Source organism: Perca fluviatilis, chromosome 19, assembly GCF_010015445.1.
Source record: "Perca fluviatilis chromosome 19, GENO_Pfluv_1.0, whole genome shotgun sequence".
Taxonomy (NCBI): Eukaryota; Metazoa; Chordata; class Actinopteri; order Perciformes; family Percidae; genus Perca; species Perca fluviatilis.
Genome location: NC_053130.1, coordinates 20,164,309 through 20,177,161, shown reverse-complemented (window position 1 = coordinate 20,177,161; position 12,853 = coordinate 20,164,309). Strand labels below are relative to the sequence as shown.

Below are 12,853 nucleotides of genomic sequence, written 5' to 3'. Positions count from 1 at the left end.
GAGCAATACACCTTAGATGACATAGTTGACAATGCTAGAGTTTATGCGTCATTTGCTAACAGCTACAGTAGCTATGTGGGACCAGGCTATTTCCGGGAGCAAAAGTGTTCATTCCGAAAGTTACATCGCTGATGCTTTAAATGTTTGAGTTTGCTACAATGTATCATCTCTGGTCTCTCTGTTCTCTCTCTATTTATTTGTTCTTGAATGTACTTTAACAAACGACGGAGAGCGAGCTGTACCCGCCGTTGGTGGTATAACAGTTAAAAGCGGTCCCCTCTCAATACCTTACACAGTGTGTATAAACGCACTGCTAATAAATATGTCCCATAGATTTCAAGAGCTTGCACTCGACAATGCACTTCCTTGGGTCCTCAGCAGTACACCCGCCAAGTGTGAAGTAGATCGGATGAGAAGTTGTCGAGAAAACCGAAGGACAGGCAGAGACGTCTTCCATTTTTGTTAGATTAACATTTATTAACAATATTAACATGTTCTTGTTTTTCAGCTGTACAAAATAAGACCAAAGAAAACTCGCCCCCAGGCTCTTCTCTTCCTGTGTATGATTCTTCTCTTGATTGTCCTTCACACCAGCTACATGATCTACAGCCTAGCCCCACAGTATGTCATGTATGGCAGCCAGAAATATCTTGTACAGGTGAGGAAAAATGTATGATCATTTCTGTGTATTTCTAGGTTTTAAGTCTAGCTGATGAGAGCTATCTCTGAGAATGGGGCTCTAACGATGGCAATGTCGGTTAGTCAGTGGGTTCAAACCACTTTGGTCCAGCTAGGTGTAGGCAGCAGCAGAGTCTCTACGGGCTGGTAGCGGGGCTTTCAGACTCTTGTTCTTTTTGAATTCTGTCTGCCTGTATTAGACTATGTAGCTATTACTGTGTGGATCTGTTTTTGACAGAATACCCTCCGTGTGATCTGATGTAGCTCTCTCTCTCTCGCTCTCTCTCTCGCTCTCTCTCTCGCTCTCTCTCTCTCTCTCTCTCTGTGAATGTGTGCATGTGGTTTAGATGCTTCGTCTCAAAAAATCTTTTAAACAACATAATTAAAATGAACCACTGTGTTTTTGCTGAAACATCCTCTTTTTAAATGAGAGAAAAGAACCTTTTCAAAACCAGCTCTGTATGACTCACAGGGTAAACATGGCGTTTTCCTCTGCTGCTGTCTATTCACCTACAGTATTTATATATATATATTAAGTGTCATTTATACCAGACTAGCATATACAGGGTAGCCTGTATGTAGTGGATATTAAGATATGTGCACAATAAATACTTTAAGGTAATTTAGTAAAATATTTAAGTTCTCATTTTTTAAGCAAAAGTAATCCTTCATATGACTGAAATTAACAGTTGTTTTGGTTTACTGTAAACTAACAAGCCTATATTGCTCTGTTAGAATCTCAATTATGTCTATTTATGGAATGTATTCATTGCAAAACTCAATATTGACAGAATATAACTCAATCATCTGGAACCAAAACTCCCAGGGAATTTTTCATTTTATAATTTGAGTAAAATGCCATTGCTGTATGATTTAATTGTCCTTCTTGTCAAGCCACAATTCGTTTGTACCGCATTAAGTAGTTTGTAGTGTTTCTTTTGCTAAACAGATACACATCTCTTGTGTTTTTTGATCAGAGTCAGATGCCCTCAGCAGGTCCTACATCTGGGAATGCTACTTTTGGCACCACAAGGATTTGTGACGCCGATGCGCCTGAGGGTAAGTCTGTAATTTCAGCTAGCACTTTAAGGTAGCACTGGCCCAACAATAAGATGTTGGGAGAACACATCATCAAAGATTTTTTCCTCACAGGTCGAGTCTATACTAGAAGAAAGGAAGGACAGTGTACAACCCAGCCATTTTGTGTAGAACAGTGTTCAGTAATCTTTTATCACCATTCATTATTCATTAGAGGGAATAATACCAAGGACAAACATTTACTAATGCAGTACGTGGCAATCTCCATGCCAACGCTTCTTACAGTAAATCAGCCATGGAAACCTAAATGTGTGAATGTACATCATACCATTTAGCATTATTACAATCATTTATTCATTTGCCGAAAGCTCAAGTAAGATAAATCACTCTTGCTGTTGGTGGAGAGGATTGCTTAACCCATCCATCAATCCATCCATCATGTCTGTCTGTCTTTGATACTAAAGACCAAACATCAGCAGGCATAAAACAGAATTTTAAATAGATGTGAAAAAATCACTTGAATTTAGCAGTCCAGCTAATGTTAACTATTATTAATACAAAATATGTTATGAAACAAACAAGCTCATAAATATACTTTGGTGTACCTGTCATATCTTAGATTCCCCCCAATGTTTGGAGTCTTGTGCATGCATCTTGTTTTTGTTAGCGGAGGTCTATTAGTGTTGGAGATAACAATTTTTTCATTCAAATGAGTCAAGGTGTGGGGCTATAAACAATCTCCCAGAAGACGCAGAGTATGCAATGAGTATTGATCATTTAAATGTCAAATATGTAGTAAATAATAGGGGTGGGAATCACCAGAGGCCTCACGATACGATATCATCACGATACTTATGTCACGATACAATATTATTGCGATTTTAAACATATCGCAATATTCTGTGATATATTGCAATTTATTACCTTTTTTCCAACTTCAAATTTTTCCCAGTTTCAAATGATGTCCCCAAAGGACAATTTTGTCAACATTTGTTTTATCTAAAAAGATACATTTCTCTGTTTGTTCATCTCACTTCATTTGTATTGCTGCAAAATGGGGATTGTCAAGCAGACAGACTGACCAACACATATATCATAAAAGATCGATACTTGGCGTCTGTGTATCGATACAGTATTGCCACGAAAAATATCGCGATACTATGCTGTATCGATTTTTTCCCCCACTCCTAGTAAATAATTGCAGTAAAGTTCATGTGAAAACAGTTAAGTAGGAGTGGATGATTCTTCCAGTCAACTAAATGTAATGTTTTTTCTCTAATTTGGTTGGTTACTGTTTTTTATTTTTACGGGACAGCTGAAAACACCTGTTGGCAAAACCCTCCAAAAACTAGCATTTTCTCGATGGACTGCATTTTTATAGCGTGGTTATTCAAAGCTCTTTGCAATTCCCATTTTCTCTCTCTCTTTCACACACACACAGAGGTGTATAAAGTACTAGAGACCCATACTTGAGTAAAAGTACAAGTGCTCTATCAAAAAGTGACTTAAGTAGAAGTGCTCTTTAAGCACTAAAATATTCAAAATTATTTTGTACTTAAGTATTGCAAGTAGTTTATTTTAAAATGTACTACTCAAGTACTAAAAGTACAAGTATTGTGTTATGTAGTCATTAAAGAAAGCAGTCAAATTTTGAATATCATATTGTTGGAGTTCAACTTTTTACTTGGTATTAAGATGGTGCATTACGGCAGTCACAAGCTGTACATTGCTGGATATGAAGGAAGTATCTGAAATAAACCCAAAAAGGTACATTAATGTCACAGCTGTCATAACTACTATTATCTGATATAACAGTGGGTTATTAATCACTTATTAACAAATACTGAAATAAAATGTGTGATGTAGTGGAAAGTTAGCAAGCTAGCAAAATACAGATAAACTAGCAGCTTCACATTACAGGGTCAAACGGTTAACATTCAGGACTCACTGCAGACTGAAACAACTCAGGAATAGCTTAATCTGCTGCAACAATAGCTAAATAGAACGAGTACAAACTTACATTGTCTCTGACTTCTGAACGGGCAACTATAATGAAAAGAAACACAACGCGATCTCGGGGATTTATTACGTAACTAACGTAATTATCGTACGTAACTAACGTAGCACACACTGTAACCTACACAGTCTCCGTAGCGTGAGGAATTCACAACAGTAACGAATAATGATGCAGCACATAAAAAATCGCCGTAAAAGTATAATTTTACTCATTGAAAATATGTACTCAAGTAAAAGTGGAAGTAGGAGAAAAAAATAATACTCCAGTAGAGTACAGATACAGCTTTTTAGTACTTAACTACAGTAGTGAAGTAGTTTTACTTTGGGTTACTATACAGCTCTGGAGCCAAGACCTGTTGTGGCAGAAAGTTTGGAATGGCAATGAGGTGTATGCCTGAACAGCAAAGATGTTAGAGATTATTGGCTTGGTTTTCATGAATAATTTTCACTTTATCTAACAGTACTGAAAATGCATCAAGACAGGGAAGGCAGGCATAAAATAGAAAGATAAAGCAGAGGCAGGGGAGTAACTACAGGGATAAAGGCAATATATTTGTTTACAATAATCTGATGTGTATACACATGCATTTAGGTTCTCTCGTACCTGTAGGTAGGCTAAAGGTAGTCCTAGTTCCCTTGAATGCATGTCTCCTTATGTGAATCCCTGTGGATTTTGTCAAAGATCTGATCGTTGTTGCATTATTGTGAAGTTATAATATAAGAAGTGGTAGCATACTCTTGGTAGGTGATGTCTACAATATATTGCTGCATTTGATACTTCAAGGTTATGAATTTACTTTATATTGAATATATTGCACAGTCTACCTTGTGCCTCAATTCAGAGCACTGCAATGCATATTCAAAGCTACATTCTGTGACACACCATTTGCTATGGGGCACAAGGTTTTTCCTTTTGAAAAAGTGGTCCTGTACTTTGTCTCATTGAAGTAGAATGTCGTCAAGGATCACATAGAAGCTAGGCAGCAGGAGGTTGTAATGTGTCAAACGTTTCTGTTGTAGACACACAGTGGACCGCACGTTCATTATGCTGTAAATCAATCGCACATAAATGACAAAAATATACTGATTGGATACTGACTGTTATGCTTTGATAAAATGTAATGTCAGTTGCTAGCACCACAGGACCCCAGATTAGTAAGAACAGAAATCAGTGTTTATTTGTCAGTGTTAATTACTAAGTGCACATGTCAAAGGATTGTGGGATCTGTTAATTCACACCATTATGCTAAAGGTGTCATGGTGCCAGACTGACTAGGACAACGGCCAGTAGTATTTCTGCTCTCTCTTTTGACCAGCTTAGGGAAACTGATCCTATTTTGGCCATCTTGGAAATGGCTCCTGCTTTCATAACAGCCGTTATACCACCTACCATGAAGAGGAGGAAGTGTCAAGCTGAGACAACACATGCGCCTGAGAGGACATACAATCAAAAGCGTGTTCACTGATATACTGTAGAAAGTAACAGGTGAACGATTTCATTGGTGTGGTGAAAGAGTGCAACTCTTTCTTACATAAAGCAGGGTTTGTTTCCCAAAGGAAAGAATAACCCATCAACTCTTGATACAGTATTAGGTTTTCTTTATTTTTTATTTTTTACAAAATCTAACAGTGAAAAAGCAGGCAGAGGGATGGTTGGTATGACTAAATCGCTGCATGCCAGTCAGTCAGTCAGTCCGTCAACCAACCAGCTCATCGCAATGTATTTCAATAATCTGTGCTGTTTGATCATTTCACTTCAATTCCTGTTTGCTAGAGTGTGGATCTGAACAACTTCAATCAGAGAACCTTTGATGATTAAAGTAGACACAAAAACAGAAGATGATCTGCTCATAGAAAATGGGAAAAACATTTTTGTCATGACATTTATATTGTCTAGTGGTTCTAGTACATTTTATTATTTATAAATAAAATACAATATAGCAACATATAGGAGAGAGTGTACTATTACGTATGTATACACATACTGTTGCTGTAAACACATACTGTACCCTACTATACTAGGGCTGAACGATTTTTGAAAATAATCTAATTGCGATTTATTTAAAAAATATTGCGATTGCGATTCGATATGCGATTATTTTTTAAGCTCTTTGTCTTCTGTATTAGTCAACAAAAACTAGCAATAAATCATTGTATAGTATGAACTTCACAAGATTAGATAGATTAAACAAGCTGTTCTTTCCTGGAGGCCAGGTCTATATGTGATGGTGAAATTAGGTGATGCGTTGAATTTATATGTATGACGTCTTTTATTTAACTACTTCAATCCCAGTAGTATATTGAGCACTGACCAAGCCTGGTGGAAACATTCATATGAAAGTCAGAAATAAATCACACTAAAGTGCAGATTGCAGAAATATAAAAACAAATGTGGCTTTACAACACTTAGTAGTATTTAGATTATTTAATTATTATTTACATAGACATATGTAAACATGTGGATTGACATTTTTTAAACACTGTCTTTGAACTTTACTAGACAGTTAAATAAGTAAAATATATACATCGGTGTATTTTCTTTAACAGGGGACAGAGAGGAGCTGCCTCCAGCCCCTCCCTCCCTCATGAAGTTGCGTCGCTGTGCATGACAGCGTCAACGACGCTGCACTAGCTCAGAGAGGCTATCGTTACGTTAGTAGTAGCATGCAGGTGTTGCCGTGGGATTAGCTAACTGTACTAATAAAACCGTTGAAACACCGTGGCGGTCGCCTGCGCGCCCGCGAACGTCATTTATCAGAGTCTGGTTGTTACCCCCTCTCCGCTGTGGCTCCTCCGCTCCATATCTTTATAATGGAGCTAACCGGAGCTAACCGCTAATCAGAGCTAATCGTTGCTAACCGAGCCTTCAGTTCTGCGTGCCTGTATTCATTAACTGCATGTGTGGACTGGAGCCCGAATAAAACCCTTACAAGTTTTAAACTACAACTCAGAGTTGTTTGAATGACAGAAATCTGCTCAAGGTACGGCGTACCGTTAGCGTGCTAAGTTGATGCTTTCTCTGCGGACTACGGAGTGCGGACTGATTTGCTCTCGTGAGTCACGTGACCAAATCGCAGCCTTTGCGATTAGGAAATCGCGTTTTAACATATCGCGATATTATCGCAAATGCAATTAATCGTTCAGCCCTATACTATACTACACCCTACACTCCCTGACCGTAACCCTTTTTGTTTAGATGTGCGTTACGTAATGGACATTTTGATATTCAAATATTGGTTGCATTCAAGTAAGCTCTTGAAATTGTCTTTATCAAATCCAAAGCCACAGCATTAAATCAGGTTGCGTACAATCGGTATGCTTTGTGAACATATAAATAGTTTTCTTCATGCCATGTCTCCTGGGAAAAAATATTTTCACCATAGCATGACCAAGAGATTCACAAACATGGATATGAATTGGCATTTGCGCATTTTCTAGATTTCAGGCTCTCTTTGTGGATGTGAGAAATAAGAATGGGAATACAATGCGCTAGCATCAGATTTAGAAAAGGCTCTGGAATGGCATCGCTTTCTAATAACCCTTAGTGTGACACTGGCAGTCATGGCAAAAGAGGGTAGAAGTCAAGCTGGTGACTGATTGGCTGGTTGGTCACAGTGATGGAATGACACTAATATCTTGATGAGCAGGTGCTCAGTGCCAAGCTCTTCATTATCTACTCTAAGGTCATTACCACACCATTACTCATTTGGAGTATGTACTCAAATGGAAATGAATCCATTAGAAATTAGTTGCCACGACCCGAGACAACCCTAACCCTGAAGTCTTCTTCAGTATGTGATTTAACACGGGGCATAAAGGATTTTTTAGGAAAAGAAGAATCAGAATATCCGTTTAGTTTCTGCATTAACGGAAATTCTGTTCTCTGGTCCTCCACACAGTAGCAAGGCTCCTTTCCACCTTATTTTAGCAACTGTTTATTTTAGCCAGGGTAATCATAGTCCATTTAATTTTATATCCATACTCATTCTCTCTCAAGCAATTGATACAAACCTGAAACCATGCAGCACTAAATCCAAGTTTGGTTTTAATAAGTAATTGTATTAATGAATCAAATTAGATTTTTGTATGGCTTCATGTAGTCTGGCTGAAACCTAAGGAATTCTCAGCATTAGAAGTGGCTGGTCTTACATTATTCGTATCGACATACTGCTACTCATGGTGGGGGGGGGGAGTTGCTTTGATCATAAACTCTGACTTGCATCTAAGTTCCTCTACATTTACAGTCTGCCCTGGTCAGTAAAGATGTTTTTTTTTTTTTTTATGTACTTTTGTACTTGATGATTGACATTTTATGTTTTTCTTTTTCTGGCTGACCGTTGTCTAATTGTTGAGGATCTCAAATCTTAATGATTCATAAGACCCATTTAAATAGGCCTTCATCTCACTCACTGATGCATTTGATTTTTTTTTTCATTATGACCTCCATCACAAGTTTATCTGTCTTCATGTCTGTTTTCTAATGATCACTCTCTCACCCAAGAAATTAACTCTTTTCTCCTTTGTTGTTTATTGCTGCCTTGTTAACGCCTACATCATCACATCTGCAACTCCCATTATTGGTTACATTAGTTCTCTGGACAGTCGGACCAATGATTTTAATGACATTCTGTCCACTGCACCCCTGTCTCAATTTCTTCCTGAAACAAAAATATTCTCTTGGGTGAAATCTGTATCAGATTCTCTAATAAACCCTGTGCATTTTTGTACTGTAAAGGCATATTACAAACTCTATGTATGTTAATAACAATGTTATTTATTATGGAATAGCAGCTTCCAAGGAAAGTTTATTTCAAACTAAATATCAATAAATCCAACCCCAGGTTTTGTTTTTGACACAATAGCTTAATTAACCAATAAATAATGCCCTCTGGGTCATTGCTCCAGTTTTCCTGTTGAACACTACCGGGGGCAAAATTCTAAATATTGTGGTATAAGACCCCTCAAGCCTGCCTCATTCTGTATAAATGTCTTGCTGGCAGTTTAAGCTGAATTGTAAGCATGAGCTGAAGTCCAGTTTTTACCTTGGAAGATATCACATTATTTCTAGTTTGAATCCCAGTGATGAAACTTATAATACAAAGGAGTGTTTTTTCACACTATAGACTGCAGTTTGTGTCCTAGCAACGGTTTCCACAGCATTGTTTTAAAGCGCTTCAGGGGGAAGATGGTCGTAATTTTATGTATTGCCTCCGAGATTTCAGGTGGCCAAGCAATTTTCAACAGGAGACTCCCTCAACCCCAACACAAATTAATAGTAATTTTCTATGTATCAAGGGGTCATCATCAATTTGCATTACAATGGAATATGTCAATCAAACGTGTCCATCTTGTAATCAACAACACCCTTTACCTTTTAAAGGAAAATAGAGTTTAAAAGAATATCTGTTTGCTCGATATCGCGCTAAAACACATTCTGTTCAAGATTGGGCTTTAAAGAAGTCTAATTATAATGATACTCTAATCAGTATTTTTCAACTTTCCTTCAGCAAAAAAGCTCTGATAAACCCACTGTACACTACCAGCCCAGCACTAAACAGCAGACAGACAAACTTGCTGGTGAGCATTTAGCAGCTAAAGAGCCAGATATTTCCCTCAGGAGTTGGTGTAGACTAAAAACACAAATAAAAGGAAAGTGAATATTGGATGTACATCCATCAGGACGCCTGAAATCAGACTCCAAATAATGGGAGGGTTGTTAACAAGTTGTGTAATTGTCTGATGTCTTGTGTTATGTCTAGTGGTTTTAGAGATGTACAACAAACCCACGTTGTATATAGCTGTAATTATCTTTTTCAGCTTCCTGTTGGTATAGTCAGTGGTTAAGGTAGGTTACTTCTACATACATTATCTTTTGTGTCTGTGCGTGGAGGTTTTGAGCGCTGCTCAAATGGCTTTTCTTTGCAAGTGAAAAAACAAACAGATTTGACACAGCAAGAAGATGCTTTTGGGACATTCATTGACAATATAAAGCCAGAAATTTCTTTTGAATGAGCATCGGCATCCTCAGAGAACATTGGAATGAAAGTGCTCTGCTGCTTTTTAGAGAAAGTAAAAGCATATACCGTGGTGTAGTAACATGAGTGCTTGCTGATAGAGAGGCTTTCAGAAAAGAAGTGTGCGTGTGCGCGTGTGTGTGCGTGTGCATGTGTGTCTGGTGTCTGTGTCTGTGTTTGTGTTTGAATGCAGAGATGAAAGTTATACATAATGCATTATGCTACACAGGGCAGCACTCACCCCGGGTATCACGAGTCAAGGTGAAATTACCTGCACTCACACACTGCCCCATGCTCTTATCGGGGAATGGTAATGATTTCAAGGTGAAGTTGGTCAGTGGTGTACATGATAATATATTCAGGCAGACCTCTGTTGTGAACCATCTGTAGGTCCCTCTTGGAGCCCTGCAATTCAAGTGAGCAGCTGGAGAGCTACAGATGGCGGAGGTATTGGAGGAAAAGAGTGGGGTCATGGGGATGAAGATAGACTTGCTTCTTCTATTATCTGTTGATTCTGGTGAAGTACAAGCTGATTGTTGGTACACCTTTAGAGCTGCCGTGGGTCCGCTCTATCTAATCTTCACTATAGTTGAAACAGCACAGACCTGGATTTCTTTTTTCTTTTTTTATTCAACATTTAAGAGGAAAACTTTTGAAAAAGCTTACTTTAATGAATACATTCTGAACCACACTGAGGTTTTGCTGTGGACCTTGATGTCATGTAGCTTGGTGTAAGTCTGATTTTACTGTTCATGGGGTTCAAGTCAGTGTGAAGAGCTGTGTAACAAACAGTGTGATAGGAGCAGCTCAGCAGGGTTAGCGTTAATGCTCCAGATGGCTCTCTAACATAGCCAGACAGTGCATTCCATCTTCACTTAAGCTTTGTGGACTTTCTCTCATGCCTTGTGCTGTCTGATTAGTAGTATATTGAAATATTTCCCCCTTTTAATGCTTCGGTGTGCATGGCTAAGCTAATTAATGCATGTGATCTGAAGGCAAGCATTTCCCCCCCTCCAATTCTTTCTGGGGTTTTTTTATTTATTTTTTTATACAAAAACAATTGGAGCTCTGAAGCGAGACCCAGAAACTGCACAGATATCATTGGCACTTTCCGCATTTGACATCATCAGCAGTTCCCATGCCTGCCAAAACCTGTTCATGCACATGAAGGGGAATGACTCGGCTTAAGAGTACTTATATTATTCCCGCCGTCTATCTTAGTCAGATCAATGGCAGCATCAAGTTCTGTTGAAAACTGAAGAGCTAAGACCCAAAGGTGACGTCACCAGCATAAAGCACAGAGCTGCTCCAAAGAAAAGAAAGAAAGCTATTGGATTTCATAAGAAATAAACAAGTTTGTGTTTATATTCATGATCACAGAGCTTAGTCAGTACCGACTGAGCTGTTCTTGGTCATAGTAGCACACTACAGAGGAAAGTTTTGTTTACCTCTACCAAGACCAGTTTGAAAGGTGCTCCCAGAAGTCAGTGTCAGGTTCAAATACAACTGTATACCATTTAACTCACTTTCAAATGTATTTCCCTTTAAATAAGTAAGTAAGCTGCTCAAGCTTTTCTTACTTTTTAGATCTTATTGGATGTTCTACAGTACATGTATGCAATGGATTTCATTTATAAATCATTTGAAATTTGCACTTGGGCTCCCAGATGAAGTTGCACTCCCTTTACCTCATCAGATAATCCATAACCTATGGTTCACGGTCTTCACAATTTGTTGGTGTTTTCTTGCGTGTCGCACTTTTACTTTTTCAATGTGTAATACTGAAAATATTTGATGCAAGGCTCCATTAAATGTTACACCATCCTAGTTTCATCAACTGGTTAACCGTATTCACATTGACAGTGACATGCTTTTCCTCTTTTCAGAAGACTGGTTGTCTTTTTTTAGTCACAGTGACAAAATTGCCTGAGGCACTCTCCATGTAGTAATAGCAGCCTGTTTTGGGCTCGTAAGTGAGCGCAGACCCCTTTATAACACAGATGTATAACAAGTGCTACCCTTGTGCAATTATAAACACCGTGCAGCAATATGTGTCAGTTTTTTTTTCATTTTTTTTTTTTCACTCGTGCTGTTTTTTTGGATGGTGGTCCACACCATAGAGAATTTACTTCTCATATTTAGACATAAGACAAAGACAAAAATCCACTTCTTTCTGTCTTCTGTCCTTTCTATCAGTCTTACTTTCTATGTAGCAAGAATGGTCGTTTAATTAATTTCTATCCAATTTATCGTAAAATGCCAGCACTCTACTTTGGCTATCAGCAACATTTGTTTAATATAAAGTAAGAGCCTTAAGTTAGTTTATCAAGTTAGTTTGGGCGCTATTCTTTGTCAAACAGAAAACTGACATACCATAAATTGATTCAGGCTCATAATTTAAAAGTTGCTACAAGTCCATAACTCGGTGTACAGTGGTGTAACATACTTCAAACACACAAAACACGTAATCAAGTTTTTTTTTTACTACATGAACAGTAAACAGGGTATTTGGGAGATGGAGTCGGATCACGAGGCTAGAGCAGGATGGTCTCAGTGGACGTGGTGGTCTTTATCTTTGCAAGCTTCTTCAGCGCTTCATTCAAACTCAGGGATCCGTCTAAGTTCGGGCTCACGCAGGCACGTTGGCCGCTTGCTTTAAGGTGAAAGGAGAGGACAAAGGAATGTCGGGAGAAAAGGGTGTGGCAGAGGGTATCGCTGCAAGTCAGCAGCAGCATGAGCTCACTTGGGAGGTTTACTGTCACTTTATTTCTTTTGGAGTTTTTACCCTTAAGATTTACAGATAAACTGTATCTGAATGCATATTATGGAAAGTGTATATTAAAACTAAATTTCACCATCTGGGATACAAAATTCAAAACTTAAATTCACTTACAAAGCTATTCCCAAAGGTTTCAGCCATATCGCACATCCTTCTTCTTCAGGTTTGGCTAAGAAAGAATTTGAATGACTGATATGGGTTCCCAAGGCCATGAATGGACCTCTGCAACATTTTAAATTCAGCTTTTTGGGAAGGACAGTCATATTTGTGCATCCTGCTCATTTCCTTGAACACCACTTCTCAGGTGGCACAGGTTCATGACTTGCCT

At 38.3% G+C, this 12,853-nt stretch overlaps 1 protein-coding gene across 1 annotated transcript in view; it reads left to right on the top strand.

Moving 5' to 3' along the window:
- Positions 1-12,853, top strand: part of lmbrd1 (LMBR1 domain containing 1) — a 59,121-nt gene that overhangs the window by 43,226 nt on the left and 3,042 nt on the right. The window contains exons 13-14 of the mRNA XM_039783807.1: positions 509-658; positions 1,656-1,737. Of these exons, the coding sequence (XP_039639741.1) occupies positions 509-658; positions 1,656-1,737 (232 nt within the window). The remainder of the gene's footprint in view (positions 1-508; positions 659-1,655; positions 1,738-12,853) is intronic.